At 46.0% G+C, this 21,158-nt stretch overlaps 1 protein-coding gene across 3 annotated transcripts in view; it reads right to left on the bottom strand.

The window, feature by feature from the left end:
• Nucleotides 1-21,158, bottom strand: part of SGCG (sarcoglycan gamma) — a 1,080,151-nt gene that overhangs the window by 387,823 nt on the left and 671,170 nt on the right. For all 3 annotated transcript variants that reach the window (XM_078657093.1, XM_078657094.1, XM_078657095.1), the window contains exon 3: nt 2,151-2,252. In XM_078657093.1, coding sequence (XP_078513219.1) covers nt 2,151-2,252 — 102 coding nt within the window. The remainder of the gene's footprint in view (nt 1-2,150; nt 2,253-21,158) is intronic.

Here is a 21,158-nt window from a genome sequence, read left to right as displayed (position 1 = left end):
TTCTTCTACTGGTGGTATTGTGTAGCCAAAGGGATATTACCACATTCACAGCATGTGGGATGTGTAAAACCTTATAAATGGGCTCCCTAGAGTGAAACAACAGGGTATTGTTACAGATGGAATGTAACAGGTCTCACCTTTCATTAAGTTAAAGCCATTTGCTTTGCTATACAATACCATTAGCAAAGCAAATGGCTTTAACTTAATCAAAGGCGAGACCTGTTGCATTGTCAGTGCTGGTTATATAATGTGAACTTGAGAGACCCGAAGGTGTTGGAGTTCTTTACATAAGCACTAGTTACATTACACAAGGTCAGATTAATTTTTTGGTTGTATTTTTATGGAGCATGAACTCAACTGACTTGAATGTATTGGAGCACTTTGCAAAAGCACCAGTTACATCACACAAGATCAGGTTGTTTGTTTTTAGGTGCGTGGAGATTGAGTGATGCCGACTCCATCCCCGTTTATTCATAACTTCCCCTCTACTTGACAAATGGGTGCATTTTGCTGTTGTTGCTATTTACAGTGCTCCTATAGCCAAGGGGATGGGACAGAGGGCGGGGTCAGGGCTATCTGGTAAATGGATGGTGCGAGCAGTGTTTTGAATGGAAAACTCTGGAGAAAGATGCCTGGTAAATAGAGGCCTGGGGAGGAGGGATGTGACGTCTCCGCCTTTGGAAAGTACTTCACTGCTTTGTTTCATAGGCTGTACAATACTCTAGAGATGCAGTCGCACACAGATTATAGTGCTGTTGACTTGCATCGAGACACTTGTCTTTGTGTCTCTGTGTTAAAAAAGCCTTGGGATGGGCCCATAAATGTTTCCTTAGGCAAGCGTGTATTCCTGGATCACACTGCATGGCTCAGTGTGTAGTAATTGTTTAGCTCTTCAATCCCTGGCAGCACAGCACCCAGGATAATGCGCTGCTTGGCTAAACACTTATAATGTCCCAAATGCGAGACCTATTGCCTATGCGAATGCTGATTGTATGTTGGTCCCATTGTGATGTTTTAAAAGTTTTGTGTTATAAAAAAATATTCAATTTCTATAAAATGTGTAATGTGTTGTAAAATGTGGTTCACTCTGTACTTGGTTTCAGTTTGCACATGCCTGTATTTAGTTGCCAAAACAAAAAGAAAAAAAATAAGGGAACAGAGAAAACCTACGTTTATAAAATGCAGGCACATTTTCGTAATTCAGAAAAGGATCATTTGGCATCTGACATTGGAATATCAGCATTCGTTATTAGCAGTCTACAGTAATTTAAATATAATACTGAAAATAATTTTCTCTCTTCTACATCTATCGATTGAAGAAATATATTCAAGGATTTCTGGGGTAACGAGTCCAATAAAAAAACAAATGTCTAAGTCAGTTCTACATTCCAAACCACAAAAGGCTTGTTGATTAGCAAGCATCTTTTAGATTTAAAAGGGAGCGTTTGTAGTGTTTGGGATAATAGATTCCACCTACAATCAAGGGTTTGTATTTTTTTATTAAAATATGATGTTACCTATGGGATTCTCTACTTCCAAGCTCTCTTGAAACTTGAAACAGCTTCTATTGCATTACAGGAAAGGTCAGGTTTTTTTTCGCTTTGACATGTAAAGTTTTAATATACTCCCGCTGGACAAGTTCTGTCTCTGTTCAGCTTGTTAATAAGTACCTGACCTGCAAGGTCTAAGAGTCTGGGCGTTTGCTTGACACACACTAACATTGTTTTCATCAATATTGAATGGTGAACACACACGCCTGTGCGCACACAGACAGTTAACATGAATATTGAGTCAACTTTTGATATTTAATTTATAAAAACCTGTTGGTTTGGGTCCCAAAAGTCTCTTTTTAAAATCACGTTAATGGTATCAGATAGATTCCCAAATAAAGGTTGTCCAGGCTGTGGTGTATTTGAGATTAATTTGTATGTACATAAGAACATTTTCTTTTTACTTAGTACAGTTCACTTCTGAAAAAAATAGTCATGCTGACGTTTTTGTGAAGTTTTAACATTCATCACACTGCCATGTACGTTATGCTGAAAGCTCACTAGAACTTCACCACAGCAGACTGGACATCCTCGTTTGGGCCACAATGACCCGTTGAATGTGAACAGCCCTAATGATGACTGCCATAAACACACTCTTACCGTTCTAGAATGGATTTCTTTGGCGTACAGCGGGAACAGGAATTCCGACTCTCCTTCCAAACGAAGTCCCTCACTTGTAACACGCAGATGACCCATTCCAGTCTGTGAAGACAAACAAGACGTCCAGTTTAGGACTGTCCCTTCGACCACTGTGTATTGTGTTCCACTTTTACAGTTTCAGAACAACACAGTTAAGGATGATATTTTATTTTCTTGCAGGTAAAACATGTACTTAAATAAAACTTAAGACATTCTAAAAGGTCATGTTACATGTGTAGTGCACACTGTAAAAGGAATCGTTACATGTGTAGTGTGCACTTCACTTCCACAGGATTAATCACCTAAATGACTGTGCTCGACCATTATCAGCAATGGCCGTGCATGTGAGAGCAGAGGCTATTTAATCCATGTTCTTTGGGCATTACTATTGGCGGACAATTCAAGTTCATCAGCACAATTAAGACGCATATGCCTGCCTTTAAGGCACATCTGCAACTTACAACTGTCCTAGGAAAGTCCAAAGTACATTAAATTCCCTAAAAAGAAGACAGCAGATCAGGAAAGTCACATTTACATATTGTTAAATTTATTTTGAAAGTATTTTCTTCCATATCTCACTTTAAAACTGGGACGATTGGTTCCCTTCCTACAATATCTGCAGCAATTACATCTGGAACTTCCAGTTATATCTTAAATATGCACATGCGAGTGGGAAATACACATTGTTGTAATTACCAAAAAAGTTACACCTAGGTGGCTGTGCAAAACGTTTGAAATACATCTCTCTTGTCTCCCCCCCAACCGCCCTTACCACACACACACATCCCTGGGGTCACCCACATGGACATATGAGAGAAAACCATTGGAGTGTAAGACACTTTTCAGTAATTCATGCACCGCCGGTTTTTGAGCCTTTGTACACCTTGTGTAATTAACGATCTTGTAAATTACTCCCATCTATGAGCACAGCTGTATGACTGACCATATCCTATGCATTGGCTGCGGCAGGTTTCAATAGTTCCCAATACTCAATAGCACATACAGAGAATTTTATGAGTCGCTCTATAAGGATGACATGCTGTCTTCCACGCAATGTGTACGGAGCACTTAGAGAGCGGTGCTGCTCCCTGTGAAGAGTAGCCTCGCATGAATATTTAGATATATTATCTTTATTGGAGCCCAGCGACCCCGATGCATAAGACTCATAACCCCTAGTCTTAACTAAACTATTTATCCCTTGGAAACCTTCCACCCTTCTCTAATAGAACATCTGCCCTTACCAATCCAGGTGACATCACAGTCAGTGTCACCACATTTATTATCACAACATTACAAATTTCAAATTCAAAAAGTGCTTTATTCGAGTATTACTCATAAAAGCAGACGTACAAACATATAATAAAAAACAATTAAATTTACAAGGTCATTTAGACGCAAGCACATGGCATGATTTAAAAACTATAACTCATCATAGATACAGATGCAAAGTTCATTACAATCAAAAATGCCAGAAAATGATAATCACAGTTACTGTAAAAAAGCACAAAAATTCATATCATTAAAATGTCATACCGATGATACAATAAATGAGCGTTTACAGAGAATAGACACTAGTCTAGCAGTCTCTGATCAGCTAAATAAACATTTACAGAGAATAAACATTAGTCTAGCAGTCTCTGAACTATAAATAAGCAATTACAGAGAATAGACAAGAGTCTAGCAGTCTCTGATTAACTAGGCAATGAAAAGTTAACCCACCAACAATCTCTGCCTTATGACCCACGCCCACCCCAAGTACTTTGCAGTGGCAATTATGATCCAATTTACAGAATTGGATTTTACAATACGCAGCGCTACCATGCTACTTTTTGTGCCTAAGTTCCTGCACATAGGAGCCAACCAAGCTCGCCTTGGGGCAGAGTATACTGGGCAGGAAAACAGAAAATGGCCAAGAGTTTCATTTCCTACCCCGCAAACTGGACAAGTTGCTGCACCCCCTGATTTCCACTTAGATGTTAAGTTACGGAGGGGGAGGGAACCTACCCTCAATTGGAAGAGCAGTTTTCTGTCCATGGGGTTCGATATGTAGTCCCAGTACATTTCATAAATAGGGTACATCTTAACTTCTAGGAAACTGGTGGTCATAGACCCACTGGTAGTACTGAGCATACTCCTATTAACAACATATTCCCAAAAAATGTTTTTTAGAGTAGACTTGGTGGGAAATGAAGCCCCAGCTGGATCGGTCCATAAAGCATTTAGTCCTAGTTCGAACAATGCAATCTTTAATGTTTTAAACCATCTGATTTTATTATAACAGTCAGCTTTAATAACATCTATGAACCCATCCGCGTAGTGGGAGAGCTCTGGCGTAGTCCAGAGCCTACGCCAGTATAAAATCGGGCGTAGTTTTGCCATTTCCGAAATTTCTCTCCTACCTAGCTCATAACGCAGGGGCAGTAGCGGACTGCTCTGTGGGTTACCTGTCAATGACCTTAAAAGTTTATTTTCTGATGTTTGGAGTTCCTGAAGATTTTCATGCCCCCATAGCTCTGCACCGTACAAAGCAGACCCAATTGCTTTTGCCTCATATATTATCAGGGGTGGTTTTATGGGTTTAGTTAGCGATTTCCTATGTTCCTTGATAATAGTGCCAGCTAGTTGCTTGTGCCTTAACGTAGCAATGTTAAGATGTTGCTGCCACTTATTATCATTAGAAATAAGGATCCCCAGATAAGTAAAGGATTTTACGACTTCCAGAATACGACCACTCATGGAAATTTTTGATTTAAAATTTCTGTGTTGGTTAAAAACCATGAGTTTTGTTTTGGAAGCGTTCACCTCCAGTCCGTGATCTACACAGAACTCATCAAATATTGCCAATGCTTTTTGCAGACCACTTGGGGTTTTAGATAAAATTAAGGTATCATCGGCGAACATTAAAATAGGGACTTTTTCACCTGCAAGAAAGGGAGCATCCACTGCCCGAGATTGCATGCGGGAAACAATACCATTAATAAAAAGGGTGAACAAAGTATGGGCCATTGAGCATACTTGCCGAACCCCGCGCTCAACGGGGAATTCGGCGGTGTCATTACCATACCCACCCCATCGAATTTTGGCATAATTGCCCTCATGCAATCGCATAATTAAAGTCAGCAAATCCCCGGGGACCCCTAGTATCTCAAGCACTTCCCACAGTTTTGCCCTTGGTACCAGGTCGAAGGCAGCCCGCAGATCAACGAATGCTGCATACAGGCTGCCTCCGCCTAGCACCACGGTCCTCCACTGGATCAGTTGGAAACGAAAGACTTGATCCACAGTGCTGGTTGCCCTGCGAAATCCAGCCTGAAAGGGAGATAGAATGTTGTTATCATCGGCCCAGTCGAGCAACCTATTAACAATCACCCGCCCCACTATTTTTTGAATAGTGTCTATCAAACTAATGAGGCGGTAATTACAGGGCTGAGCTCGATCTCCTTTTTTGTATATCGGGATGATTACAGCGCCCCGCCAGGTTACTGGGATATCTGCACCTCTGATGATATAATTTATTAGCAGATGGATGTATTTGCACCATCTTGCAGTATCATTCAAGAAAACATCTGCTGGAACCCCGTCAATGCCAGGGGCACGACCACTTCGAACAGATTTAAGGGCAGTCAGTATTTCACTCTGCGTGAAAATGTCATCATCTGCTAGTAAAAGAGGCAAGCATCTACTGCCTACTATCTGATCTCTGGAAACATACTGTTCACTAAAGAATTCAACCCAGGCGTCCTGGGAGACATTGTTAGTGCTAGCCTCTTCTAGCCTGTCGTGTCCCCATTTAACTATATGCCAGAATAACCTAGAATGATTTTGGTCACTTGCACTTTTTAGCTTGTTCCAGTGGGCTTCATCCCAATCTTTTTTCGCTTTGGCTATGCACTGCTTATATTGCTTCCTAGCTGATCTAATAGCCTCCAGGTTCTTATTCTTAATTGCGTCTCCCAAGGAGGTTCGTGCCATCCTACAGTCGTGATTGAACCACCTAGCGGCTCTATAGGCACAGATCCTCTTTTTATTTACCGGTTTTAAAAAATGGCATTTGATTTCATTAAAGAGATCTTCATGAACCTTGGTAATAATGTTTTGGCTAGGGGAATGCCCAGCCACATCCTCAAGGGCCATTATAGCCTTATCAGTTGCCATGCTTATTTTTTCCAAAACCAGCGGATCTGTCCTAACGCTTGTCCACCTCAACCTGCGTAAGTCGTTAGTTGGTACAATTGGCAGGGCCAAGGATTCAGCACAATTACTAGGAGCAATAGCATCAGACAGCCACCATTTATGGAGGACACATAGAGGATTATGATCACTCTCGGGCCTTTCCATAACAGCCATATCAGTAACAGATGACCATAGGGGCATACTACATATGACATAGTCAATGCGGCTCTTATTTCTCCCATTGTTAAAAGTCATGGCTGGTACTCTGTCTGACTTGGTCCGACCATTTAAAGCCCTTAACCCATGTTCAAGGCACATAGCGTTTAAACCTAGAATATCCTTGGTCCAGCGGGTTATTGGGGTTATATCAAGTGCGGGAATATCCCAGATCTGATCTTCCTCCGCACCTAGAAAAGCCTCACCAGTGTCTAGCGGTTCAAAAGTGCGGTTTAGATCGCCTGCTAGTATAACGTTATTCCCAGAAGAGTGATTGTCTAGGAAATTATACAGAGACGAAAGGACCACTGATTTTCCAGCACTTCCACCTCTAGCGTATATATTATAGATGTCAATTGGGGTAGATAAGTCCCTCGTAAGTCTAATGAGCTGAATGTCATTTTGATGGAGCTCCAGATTTTTCACTACGATCTTTAGGGACTGGCGAACCCATATGGTAAGTCCCCCCATCGGACGCCCTTTGGGACCCTTTGTAGCCGGAACATAAAAATTCAAGTACCCCAAAGCAAAAACAGGATCACAGGCCCATGTTTCTTGAAAAATACAAACATCATACTGGCTGACAAACCCAAACCATTCTCCACAGTCCAATTTGGAACAAAGCCCAGCAACATTCCAAGACAATAGGTTCCCGGAAGCATATACCGTGATTGATTCAGAACTGTGATCAGACCCATTCAACATTGCATCTTCACTAACATTATCATTTACATTTGCAGAAAGTAGTCCTACTGTGGCATTAGGATTATGTGTCTCATTTAAAGTACATGTAGAACGACTGTGCTCCCCTATTATACAAGCAACCAGAGGGATTTGCAACAGAGGCGTACGTTTAATTGTTTGTCAATCACAAGCATCTAAATTGGAGAGGGCAGAAAATCTGTTTTCCAGACCTAGACCCCACTCAGTGGATCCAAAATTCTTACTGCCCCTTTTGGTTACAACGTTCCATTTTGTTCTTAAGGTGCTTGAATTGGGGCCTCTGCCTTTCCGGGGATAGAAAAAGTCTAGGGTCAGTGGGACAATAGAAGTAGATCGTCTCTGCGGAGGGAAGATATTAGGCAAGATGTTTGGTAAAACCTCAGGGTCAGAGAAATTAAGCACAACGCAATCTCCCTTGAACTTCTTTTCCCTGTTCCCAATCCACTCAACCCTTCTAGCATTTACCAATTCTTCAGATAATTGCTGCCTGCCCCAAGGAGATATGGCCATGTTGTTAGTTAGCCATGATAAGGATTTATTTAGAAGTGATGATGTAGATTCAGCTTCACCAGTAGCAAGTGGGGGTACATTTGCTAATACAAGAACTAGTGGCGAGGCTTCCACCACAAGCTCAAATGACCCTTTCGAAGTATTTGGTTCACCATTAAGAGGGGCAGAAGGAACGGCACCAAAGATGTTATCAGGTGGATTTATCAATGAGGTCATTGGAAGGTTTGGCGCAACAGCAGGAAACACTCCGTTGGATTTGCTCGATTGAATTTCACTCACCAATGGCTGAACACTGGACGTGATGACTTCTGGGAGTTTCTCCACCTCCCCCAGGGTTTTTCCAAGTAAGCCTTCCAATTTGCTTACCTCGGCAGATAATTTGTCAATTTTACTTATCAGGGGTTTGACTATCCCCATGATTTTTGTGTCCATCAAGCTGCAGAATTTCTGAAATTGGGTGTTAGAAAAGGTCACATAAGTTTCCCCAGTCAAATCCTCCTCCTCATCCTCAACAAGTATTTTCCTAGGTGGCGTTGCAACTTTATTTTTAGCTGACCTTAATCCCCCCCGTTTTTGTATGGCTTTTCTTTTGCCCCCTGTAACCCTCGGTGCAGGAATAGGGACAGCAGTGAAGATGGTGGACTCACTATTTATAGGGGTCACAGTCACTACTTCATTGTCACTGTTTTCTTCAGTACTAGCCACTATGCCACTGGGCTGAATAGTAACTGTGTCCTGGAGAGAATCATGTGCCACACCAGAGGGACTGCTATTTAGCAGAGCAAAATAATCCTCTGTCTCTTTGTCTGCCAATAGAGATTGTGTAGGTGAGTCTAGTCCCAAAGAAGACCTTCTCTCGCTATTGATTTTCGCCACAACTTGGACAAGGTAGTTCTCCATGGTGTTTGTAACTGGGGTTAACTTTTTTCCAGGCATTTATACAGTTGAATGTAGAACTTAATGCAAGATCTTGGCTCACACAAAAAATAAAAGATGTTTGTTTACCTCGTGTACGAATTTTCAGGAGCACTGTATCCGGTAGTGGGCTTAGGGAAAATAGGGCAGAATCCCTGGCCCAACCCAACCTTGGCCGACCTCGGACGGCCTCAGACGGCCCGCCCTTTGCCCGGGCTTTACTCCGCGCTTTGGCCCGCGCGCGTCCCGCTAGCGCGACTTTGACTGGCTTGATATAGAGGGAGGGGGGCGGGAAGAGGACCAGCTGCGGCGAGTTTGTTAACGCTGCGCCCGCTGGTCCTCGCAGTCCCTGATGCAGTAGAACTCCCTCGGCGGTTACCTCTCCAGTCAGGCAGTCCGGCAATCCGACTCTGGCAATACCTCAAGCGGCACCCGCGATTCGGGGGCCGCGAGGCGTGGGTTCAAAGGCAGCAAACAAGCACCCGGTAGCAAACGGTAAAGTCCCTATAAGCAGACACCCAGAGTATGTTCAAGCCTCCACTTTTAAGGTCCAGGCGGGAGGGGGCGGGAAGAGGACCAGCTGCGGCGAGTTTGTTAACGCTGCACCCGCTGGTCCTCGCAGTCCCTGATGCAGTAGAACTCCCTCGGCGGTTACCTCTCCAGTCAGGCAGTCCGGCAATCCGACTCTGGCAATACCTCAAGCGGCACCCGCGATTCGGGGGCCGCGAGGCGTGGGTTCAAAGGCAGCAAACAAGCACCCGGTAGCAAACGGTAAAGTCCCTATAAGCATATATCACAACATTACTCTCCCGAAAGAGGGTAAGGACCCAACACTTGGCAAAATCATTTAGACCAATCTCACTAACAAACATAGATGTGAAAAGCTATGCTAAATTGCTATTTACAGACTGGAACATTATTTACCATGCTTAATTAGTCGTGCCCAGGTAGGGTTCATTAAGAATCACATGTCAAATGAAAACATTTCCTCATGCCATATCCTAGAAAAAGGCCACCTCCTCTTATACTGTTGTGATAACATTAGATGCTGAAAAGGTGTTTGATAGGGTCCTGTCAACATTTCTCTGTGAAACACTATTTACATTTAATCTAGGTGCAGATAGAATGGTGATGGCACTCTATAGTGGTCCCCATGCCAGAGTGCGGGCTGGTGGTCTCTGCTTCCCTGCCTTCATGCTAGAGAGAGGAACAGGGCAGGGCTTTCCGCTATCTCTTTCCCTTTTCATCCTGACCCTGGAACCCCTGCTCCATAACATCCAATCAAATGACTTCTTCTCTGGTAGTGACATTGACAGAACTACCATGAAAGTGGCAGCTTATGCCGATGATATCCTGATTGTGACTGAGAATGCACAGCAATCCATCAAAGCACTAATACATATGGTCGACGACTATTCCTTAGTTGTAGGATACAAACTCAAGAAGGACAAATCAGAGGATAAGGGATAAAACTATTTATGCACCAGAGGCATCTTGGATTATTCAAGGCTGGCCTGGCAACCACAGTTTTTAAAATGCTTAGGCACAGAATTGGGGTCAGATCTGATAGAAACCATACAACACAACGAAATATTGACATTGAAGAAAATAGAAGACTTGTTGGATGGGTGGAAACCTAAATTTATCACCTGGTGGGGGCATAGAGAGACAGTTAAAATAATGGTGACCCCAAAAGTCAACTACTTTATAAGCATGCTGCCATTATCCTTGTCCGAGGACTTCAATCAAAAATTAAATAAGATGTTAGGAAAATGTATGTGGCAAAACAAACACCCCAGGATATCCATCAAGAAAATGAAGGCTTCCCAGAAATGTGGGCGAGTAAATTTGACTGACTTTAAAAACGATCAAACTGCATTTCCAGCCAGAAACAGCTTCTTATGGTTCTGTCAACTGCCAGACTATACTCCCTCATGGCTCATAGTTGAAAGAGATCCTTGAGAATATATATCAAATTATGCTCAGGTCTGCCAAGATCAGACCCTCCCATCCGGCCAAATACTTTTTCAACAACACTAAACAGACTCTTTTGAAAATAGGCAAACTCCTAGAGGTCCCAATACACGAATCTAATTTGTCTTCACTTTGGAATAGCTCTGAATTTAGAATACATAGTACACCTGTGCATTGGCGTTCCTCGTCCACCAACGGCATCTGCTTTTTGAAACAGCAGGGCACACCGCAACAACCTCTCTCCTTTAAAGAAATCCAGCACCAGTGCAATCTGTTGGAGTTGGATTTCTAGGACATCCTTAACTTTAAACCTTATGTAACCAAGTCTATGTGCTCTCATAAGGACCCCTCTCTGCCTACACTTATATCCTCCTTCAACAAATCCAGTCACCAAATCTCCAAAGTTTACCACCTGCTAAAAACCAGAACCATGCGCCTGAATTTCAACGTATTAAAGAAACGAACGCGTCCGATAGCATATCTCCAAATAATTGGGGACTGATTTGGAAATCGGTTGTTCCCCATCAAATTGCCCCTTCCCTGTCCCAAACTAAATATTGGCCCCTACATAGGCCCTTTTGGACCTCATCACGTCTCCACAAGATGCCACTTAGGGAAGAACCAACACGCTGGAATTGCAATAGCGTCCAGCGGGGTTGTCGCATCGCCTCTCCAGGGTCTCAGGAGTGACGCATCGCTTGTTTTTCAACGCTGCAGCTTTCACTCTGAACTTTTGTAGCATCTAACTGTACTTTTGGCTAAAACGTGATGCAACTGTGGATTATTTTAACGTAACCGTAAGAACTCTTTTGAAACCATATTCTTGAACTGTGTATGTTGGATTTTTGTTGTTTTGGTCTTGTCTAGTTTAGATTAAATACTTCTATTTTTCTAAATTGGTGTGGAGTCCTTTTGTGGTGTTTTCACTGTGTTACTGTGAGTGTTGGTATAAATACATTACACATTGCCTTTGATAAGCCTGTCTGCTCGTGCCAAGCTACCGGGGGGGTTGGGGGGGGGGGCAGGGGTTATCTAAAGAGTGTATCCCCCTTACCCTGACCAGAGGCCAGGGTCCCTATTTGTCACAAGTACCTACCTGTGCCAACTATCGACCCCGAAATCTAACAATAGACATCCTACTGACTATGGCCTTTAAGTCAGTCCTCAACAACTGGATAAACGCTTCTGCCTCCTCCTTTAAGTCTTGGCTGAACTGGATTTCACACTTAAGAGGAGCAGACAATATTGCGTTTCAGCACTCTCCTTTGAGACAGCAGCTTAGATTAGTATGGAGAATGTTGGACAAGTACTTTGCCAGCACCAAACGCCCCTGAACAGCCCGATCTCGGCTAGGGGTGGGTGGAAGTCGCGGAAGGGACTATCGCGGAGAGGCACGGAGATTGAAGCAATCTCCGTGCCTCTCCGCGATATTTCCGTTTCGCGAGGCTGCCCGCCGCCCGCCCGCCTCCCGCTTCCCGCCCGCCTTCCTCCCACCTGCCGCCCGCCCACATTATTAAATTAAATGGCTAAATAAAAGTTTAAAACAAACTTACCTTATTGTCCCACGCATGCGCAGTTTACAAAAATGAAGCCGGGATCGGGAAGATGGGGCGCAATAAGGTAAGTTTGCTTAAAACTTTTATTTAGCCTTTTAATTTAATTTAATTTAATAATGCGGGCGGGAGGCCGGTGGCAGGCGGGAGGCAGGCGGGCGGGAAGCGGGAGGCGGGCGGGCAGCCAACTTCCGTTCCGCCGTTGAATGGGCAGAAATTTGCCCCGTTTTTCCGCCTTCTTTGCAGAAGGTGGAAAGTGCAAATTTCCTCCCATTCCGTGGGCGGAACGGAAATGTCCGCCCACCCCTATCTACGACTCATTATTACACCATGTTGTAGATAGGTGATTTGACTCTCATTTTTACTTACTAGAACCTTTATACTAAGGAGATGAGCATTGGATATATGGTTAGATGCCTATGTCCCATCTTGATATCCTATTTATTTTAAAATACGATTTGTTTACATTTGGCTTTACCTGTATCTTGTCACGGATTGCTCACCAATGATTACTCTTCGTACTCTCGGAGGTTTGTTATTATCATGCTGACTGTCATCCAGGGATAGGCCTATGAACAAGATTTTTCGCAGACTTGTCATGTTAACTGCTGTAATCCATTCGTTTTCTTTTCATAGAGCTTTTTAGAAAAACCTTAAGCCATGTTGTACAGCAGCTGACACTGCTCTGTAACATGTCTAGTTAAACTTTGATAAACCCACTAGTTCCCTCTGGCAGCTGTTATAGGAACAATTGATGACTGTAGTAAATTGAGGACTTGTAATTTCCTAGTTTGAATGTTTAACATTACCGGGTATTTGTGTTTTATGAGCTGCGTTATTGAGTCTGTGAGATTGGAAACATGAGCTCTAGTTGAAGTGAGTCTGTTTACTAAAGGAAAATTCTTGACTGGATTCTTGAATGGAGTGACTCACTGCATGGCGGTGTGAACATTTGAAATTGTGTCCACAAAAGTACTTATGCACACTTGCCAAAATGTAAGTGAATGTCCTTCTAACAGAAAAGTAAAATGCTTGAAAACATACTAATTGTCCGGTTCTGCCAATTGGTGTCAGCTGATTTTCTACTTGTCCAGCAACTTGAGTTATCATCATATTTTTGGCTACTATTAACGTGCATTCTTTTGAAGCGTGCAATTTAAAAATGTTCCCCTTCTGGAAAACAGAGCAATGAATTTCAGTTTGTATTGCCAGCTATCGGTTGCTAAATCCAAAATGCCCCCTTTTGTTTATTTAAAGGAAAGTGAAGACACACAAACTTATGTACACTTCATTTTTCTCACACCAGTTTTGCCTACAAGATATTGAACAGCCACTGGCTGTGTCCTTAATCATGGCCGTGTACTCTTTTTAACATGTGAGTAGTTCTTTGCAATGATGTGAGAAAGTCTGGTTTTCATTTTCAGTTGCAGGACTTCAGAGTTGATTGTTCTTAAGTCAAATTAGGTTTACCTCTTTGCACACTACATTTTTCCACCATCCCTCACCAAAAAGCATTTCTTCTTACAATTTAGCAGCCTCTGCTGTAGCTCTTCAGAACTCCACTACCAGGTACAGGAGCACTTTATATTACCACAAGTTACTGCATAATATATTACCTTTCTCAAAAAGCAAGTCATAACATTTTTTTTATAGAGTTTCTTTAACTTATATTGCACAACTACTCACCAACCTAAAACTTACAAAAAACATATTATTAATCACATAGGCAAAACCTACTGCATGTGTTAAAGCTTGGTTTTCATAGGAATGATGTATTACATTTTCGTTTGCTTTTCTTATTTCAATATTTGTCTTTTACCTGTGTTTCATGATTTTCTTTATATAAAAATAATTTTTTTAAAGTTTTAAAATTAAAATAAGAAATTAACATCTGTACTTCACACATTGTGGGGTGGAGAGTGGTGACACTTTACCATTGCCCACCTTATCTCACTGCTAAGTTGGTGGGAAGAGCATGTAGCACCCCTGCTGACTAATTTGAAGGACTGTGCTGGTGCAAGCTTCCTGTTGTTATGTTGTGGGCCTTAGGCCCCCATGGTGTGCAAAGGACGACACAGACACAGGATTAGGGGACTGGTAACTAGCCCAGAGCACGTTCACTCCGGTCTTTTATTCCGGGGTCACCTGACTGGTGACGTTGTGTTGGATAGGTGAGGGGGTGCGTGTGTGTGGGCTAGCCCTCGGTGGAGTGGCTGGCAGAAACACTAGACTCTGTCCGGCAGGACACAACACCTGTCAAATGCACATCATAATATATCAACTATAGTGAGCTAAAGAGTAGGTGATTGGTTACGTAAATATTAATGTGACGCGGGAGCTAGAGGGCACCAAGCAAGATGGCCGCACTTGTGTGAGGCTGTTGCAGTTCGGACTCCTATTCTCCCACTATCCTGGTCATCCTGGCATCCTGACCCAACACGACTGGCTATACTTATATAGGAAGCGCCCCAGACTCAGCCTAGGGCTAAAAGATCGCCTCAATACTGCTCAGAGGCGCGATTGCTGCTGATGGGAGCCTGGAGCTTGAGGCCTCTAAGATGGCGCCGGTGCGAATGGCCCGAGAGACGTGAATGCCGCTATGAACCCCGCTGCTGCTGAACGGCACCCTATCTGCAGCCTACCGATTCCCGACGAGTGCCCGGATCACGTTGTCTCTCCCTTGGCGGACTGGAACTGCTCCCGTGACCCACTGGTCGACTGTGCTGCTCTCTGGGCGCTGCCTGGCGGCTCCCGGGCTGATCGTCGCGGGGTGAGGACGGCGAGGAGGAGGCCGACACTAGCTGGCCCGGAAAGGGGGCGGCGACATCGGGACCGGAGCGCCGTTGAGGAGGTGAGCTGCGGAGGAGATCGGTGCGGCGGGGTTGGTGCGCGGGGTCTCGCTGCTGCACCCGGCTGTTTCCCCCCTGCCGCGACCGCTCGCTGGGCCTGAGGTGCTTTCCCCGCCTCTGGTGACTGGGCTGACGCTGCGTGTGGGTTGGGCTGTCGGCGGCTGCGGTGTGCGCGGGCCCTGGAGCGCGACCGTCTCGATCCCGATTGCCCAGCAGGATCCTCACAGCTTGCTTGCCGCTCGTGCACTCCTGGACCCGCGGCCGGCGGGACTGGTGGAAGTCGCGGCCTCACCTCGCTCGCCAGTCCTTTGCCCGGTGGGCTGCGGCACCGAGACTGCCTCGCTCGACCTGCGGTCCCCTTATACTGCCACCGGCTACCAAAGTGGAGACCTTCTGCTGACTGTTGCAGACAGATCACTCCTGTAGTGTATGTGTGGAGGGGAGCGTAGGCCTCACGAAGTTGGCACTGTGAGGGAGCCCGAACCTGGCACTGCGGCCCTCTAGATTTCATTAACCCTGCCACTGGCGCCTTGACTGACCCTTGATCTGTTGGTCCTGCGCTTGTGGCCCGGCCCTCCCCTCCATACACATTATTGAACATTTCTGGTCCCAAAACTGCCCTACGCTTCTGCAGCCCTGTTGAGCCTGTATACCCTCAAGGTGGGGAGGTGCAATTTTACCCCTATTATGATGCTGTGAGCCACTGTAACGGGGTTAACACTCGCACTCACTGAGGTGGTACAGCCTACATACGTAAACCGCCACCCACGCTCATTGAGTTCCCACCGGGGGACTGGAGGGATCAGTTGGAGGAGCAGACGTGCGCGTGGGCTGCTCGCGGTGCAGAGCAGGCGGAATCGCCAATACTCTACAGACGCACGTGTAGCACGCGTGCGAATCGCTGTTTGACTGTGCTCGCTGGGATTAGACACGGAGCTTCCCATCACCGCATACCACCGTAGATCCTCCCGTCCAACCACAATGGGAAAGCCAGACATTAAACAGCTGAAGCTCACCTTCGACACTAGGAAAACTCCCCGATCCCAGCTGGGGACAGATGACGAACAGGCCGAGTCCGCGACCACATCCACTCCGGACCTGAAGGAGCTGCTGCTTGTGATGCAGTCCAGCTTGACTTCCATCGAGTCCAAAATGGACTCCATGTCGGCTAGGATGGATGGCCTTACGCATAGGGTCGAAAAACACGAGGACCGGTTAACTGAAGAGGAGAGGCAGATATCTGACCTGGGAGACTCAACCGTAGCCACGAATAATCGCACTCTTGAAATGGATAAATTATTGAAGGTGATAGCCGCCAAGAACGAGGAGCTGGAATCGCGCTCAAGGCGCAACAACCTCCGCAGATTAGGGATACCAGAATCCACTGCAACCGTGAAAATGGAGGCTTTTGTTGAACGCTTACTCCTGACACTGTTTGGGAGAGAAGAATTCTCAATAGTCTTCGTGGTTGAAAGGGTGCACCGCTCGCTGGTGAATCGCCCTCCACCAGGGACTCCCCCTCGCCCAATAATAGCTAAAATACTAAACTACCATGACAGAGACAAAGCCCTCCGCCTATCCAGGGAGAAAGGCCGCCTACAGCATGAAGGGTCAGAGATCCCCATATATCCGGACTTCACTGTGGCTGTGCAGGAACAAAGGCGCAAATTCCTTCCGGTCAAACGGAAACTGCAGCAACTTGGCATTCCCTATGCCATGCTGTTCCCTGCACGCCTGAAAGTCACGGCCCAAGGCAAACAACATTTTTTTACATACCCACAGCATGCTCAAGACTTCATCAAGACTCTGCCCAGGCCATCTGGAGACCGCCGTTCCCCTAAGAGGCAGGAAGAACAAAACAGGGGTGCATCGGACATCGAGTAACAGACCTACCAAGTCTCCTCGGCTGGGCCCCCCTGTGAACGGACACGTGCACCTAACAGACAGTCCGGTCATTGAAAGCAAAGAAACAAGAACTTATGCCTGCTGTGAACGACGGACACCACTTCCCGGATGCAGGGACACAGACATGGATATCGCAGGGAGACCGTGACACCCAGATTAGTCATGATCTCCCCTGCCCAGAGATGAGATGATTGCTCCTGAGCTTGGCCTGCAATGCCCGCGTTGACTCCTGTAATGGACACATGTTACTGTATCAGGCCCGCTCTGATCTCCTGCTCCAACCCAACCCCCTTTTTTTGGATGCCTAAATGGACCGAAGATTATAATGCCCGAACGCCCTCGCCTCTGCGAGGAGTACCTGGTTGCCCTCTTGATGCCACCCACCAGGTAAACCCTTTCAAGTGACTTTGTGCAACGTGGTTGCAAGGTTTTCTTACTGTCCCCGGTTGGGACTGGGATTTGATGGATTGTTGGGTGGAGGGAGGCTGCTTTACATGGCATGTTGGGGTTGCTGTTGTGGGAGGAGGTAGGGATTGGGTTTTGTTTTTTAAGATCCTTTTGTTTCAGCACTTGGCACGATTCCACTGCATAATTTATCCACTTGTCACTACACACACTACGGCCCATCACGTCTTCTTCCATTGCGACTATGACAGAGACCCATCCCAATATGATTAACTACAACTTTTTATCGTGGAATGTGCGCGGCTTAGGTGATCTCCGTAAACGTCGTCATATTCTCGCATATCTTGACCGCCGTGATTTCCATTGCTCTATGCTGCAGGAAAAGCATTTATCCCCCAACTCATCCCATACTTTCGCTGCCCGCTGGGCAGCCCATAGGGGATTCACCTGTCACTCCTCATATGCCTGGGGCACTGCTGTGCTGATACGACATACACTCCCATAAACTCTTATAGGCTCCCTTACAGACCCACAGGGGAGGTATACTGTTATGTGGAGCAGGATGTTGGGACAGTCCATTACCTTGGTATCGTGCTATGGCCTAAATTCAGATGAGCCAGATTTTTTTAGGGTGTTGTGGGGGAAGATAGTAGATGTAGACACCACACACCTGATTTGGGGCGGAGACTTTAAAGTTACGCTCAACCCCAGCCTAGACAGATCGCACACCCAACCACATCATTACACAGCCACGCAGCGGACCCTCAGAGATCTCGCGGAAGAGCATGGCCTCACAGACCCAGGGAGAACCCACCACCCAGTGACACGGCAGGGCTCCTGCTACTCCTCTGTACACGCCTCCTGGTTGCGCATAGACTACTGGTTGGTGGATATGGGGATTAGCGACTTGGATATCACATGCCACCTACTTATCACGCACATATTCAGACCACTCTTCAGTGCTGCTGACGCTTACCCGGCCGCCGGAGGAACCCCCATACCTAGCGTGGCACCTTAATCCGCAATCCTTACTTGACCCTGTCTTCAAGGATGAAGTAGAACAAGAAATATCGGATTTTTTCCTTCGTAATACAGGCTCTGTCCCCTTATATTCTACCATATGGGAGGCCTTCAAAGTCACTATACGGGGCATCTGCATCGGGAAGAGCGGCGGGGTACTGAAAGACATAAGAAACACACTCCACAACTAGAGTTAGAACTGAAACAAACTGAGGCCGCTCTTTAATCTGCCCCTTCTCCCACCTTACAATCACGGATACGCGAGCTCCTCAATGATTATCAAGAGACTGCAGAGCGCGAGTGTAGATTTAGGGGGAAATACTACAAAGCTCGATGCTATGGAGAGGGCGAAAAACCGGGTAGAGCGCTGGCCTCCTCTGTCCGACCTCCCCGCTTCACTAACACAGTATTAGAAATCGAGGACGAAATGGCTTGATATGCCGGAACTCCTCAGACAATCTAGCGGCATTTAGGCAATTTTATAAATGGTTATACTCTACCCACCATCACTCCCCAGTAGACTTTGACTCCTTTTTTGACGACACTGCCATAGCCTGGTTGGGGGATGGACAAAGGGAATTCTTACTAGCTCACCACGAAGACAACGAAATTATATCAGCTATCATGCAATTACAATCTGGCAAAGCCCCGGGGCACGATGGCCTTCCGGCCGAATTCTACAAGTTATATAAACATCTCATTATTCCAGTGCTATGACACGTGTTTGAGGAAGCCCGTGAGACTGGCATCCTACCTCGTACAATGCGAGAAGCCCTTATTATATCATTGCCCAAGCCAAACAAATCGCACACGCAACTGGACTCATACAGACCCCTATCCCTTATAAATGTAGATGCCAAAATCCTCGCCAAGCTTATAGCAGTCCGCTGATGCCAGTGCTGGTCCTCCCGGACCAATCGGGCTTTGTCCCAACTAGGAGCACTGCTCACAACTTGAGGACACTATTCTCCCTACTTCACAACATTGATCCTGGGGAAAATGGGGCCGCCATATTTCTCGATGCCACCAAGGCATTCGACTCCCTAGAATGGGACTACCTATCCAATGTACTGGTGCGCATGGGTTTCACCCCTCCTTTCTTGACCTGGAAAAACGTATTCTATACTGGTCTGCGGTCCACTGTGATGGTAAATAGCCAGCGCTCTTCTTCCTTGCCGCTAGCGAGAGGCACCAGACAGCGATGCCCCTCTCCCCCCTAATATTTGCGTTAGCGGTGGAACCTCTTGCTGCCAAAATCAGACAACATTATCAAGACTATGCTATTATTTACCCAAAACGGCAGATACTCATTTCTCTATACGTCAACGACATCACTCTCTATTTACGGCACCCCAACGTTAGCCTGAATCCCATTCTGCGCCTATTTATCAGTTTTGGACAATTTTCGGGGGTCAACATCAACTGGTCTAAGTCCCAGATTTACCCACTCACTGACTACCACAAGATTCACTTCGGACTTCCCCCTTACGTGGTGTGATGACGCCCTCACCTATCTGGGCATCACTGTGTCCCGCTCGCGTGATGAACTTATGACAGCTAACTACGGGCGTGCTCTAGACTCCATCACCGACAAAATCACACGGTGGATCGCGCTTCCTCTGTCCATAACCGGCAGGGCATCGCTGATTAAAATGGTCATATTATCTAAAATCATTTACTTATTTGTTAACATTCCCTACGCCCCCAGTCGTCATTTCTTCTCTGCCATGAAGTCCCAATTGATACGACTGCTGTGGGGAGGGAAAGAAGCCAGGCTCAGTTGGCAGACACTCACGCGCCTTTATGAAGCAGGAGGGTTCTCCGTGCCAGACATTGAATTGTACTTCAGCTGTGCGCGGGCGCAATTTGCCACATATTGGATGAAGCCCCCCCATATGCCACACCTGGCGATTGAACGCTGATATATGCGCCCCACCCCAGCACGTCCTACATCAGCGCTCCTCCGCTCCCTAGGCATATTGCATCCACCACCGTTCAATGTACGGTTAGTGCATGGCATGACCTAGCTAAACAGACTAATTGCACACCACTATACTCTCCTCGCCTTCCCCTTCAAGGGAGATAGGATCTTCCAGTGACACAGGAGGGTGGATGTCGACAGCTCCTTCGCAAACCCTCTTTACATACCTGGGGACACCTGTACACCACTGGGAAATGTAACACTAGCGAGGAATTCTTTAAAGACACAGATCCTACTCCTTTAGACCGCTTTTATTACATTAGACTTCAGCAAGATGTAAAAGCTGCTACACCTTCCTTTCCTCTACACCCCCAGTATTGCCCCTCTACATATCCTTCTACAACAAGATGCCCCTGAACATGTATTGTCCAAGCTGTACCGCACCGTCCAAACCAATACGGAATATAACCCACCACTGGCCCAGGGCAAATGGAAAACAGAACTCGGTCACCGCATAACCGATGAGCAGTGGGAATACTGCTGCGCACAAACAGCAGATTCAGGATGATCCACTACGAATATCTTCACCGTTTATATTACACGCCAGCGCGACTATGCAGGCTGAACCTGCGAGATAACGACCGCTGTGATCGCTGTGGTGGGGAAGGCGCCGACTTTAGACACCTAGCCTGGGACTGTCCACCTATACACCGATACTGGGAGGAAGTGCTTGCTGCACTGGATCTCATGACTGGATTGCACGTCCCTACTGACCCATTCACTGTGCTACTGGGCTATACCGAAC

Source organism: Lissotriton helveticus, chromosome 8 (genome assembly GCF_964261635.1).
Source record: "Lissotriton helveticus chromosome 8, aLisHel1.1, whole genome shotgun sequence".
NCBI lineage: Eukaryota > Metazoa > Chordata > Amphibia > Caudata > Salamandridae > Lissotriton > Lissotriton helveticus.
The sequence above is the reverse complement of the archived record's forward strand: the minus strand, read 5'-3'. Positions and strand labels throughout refer to the sequence as shown.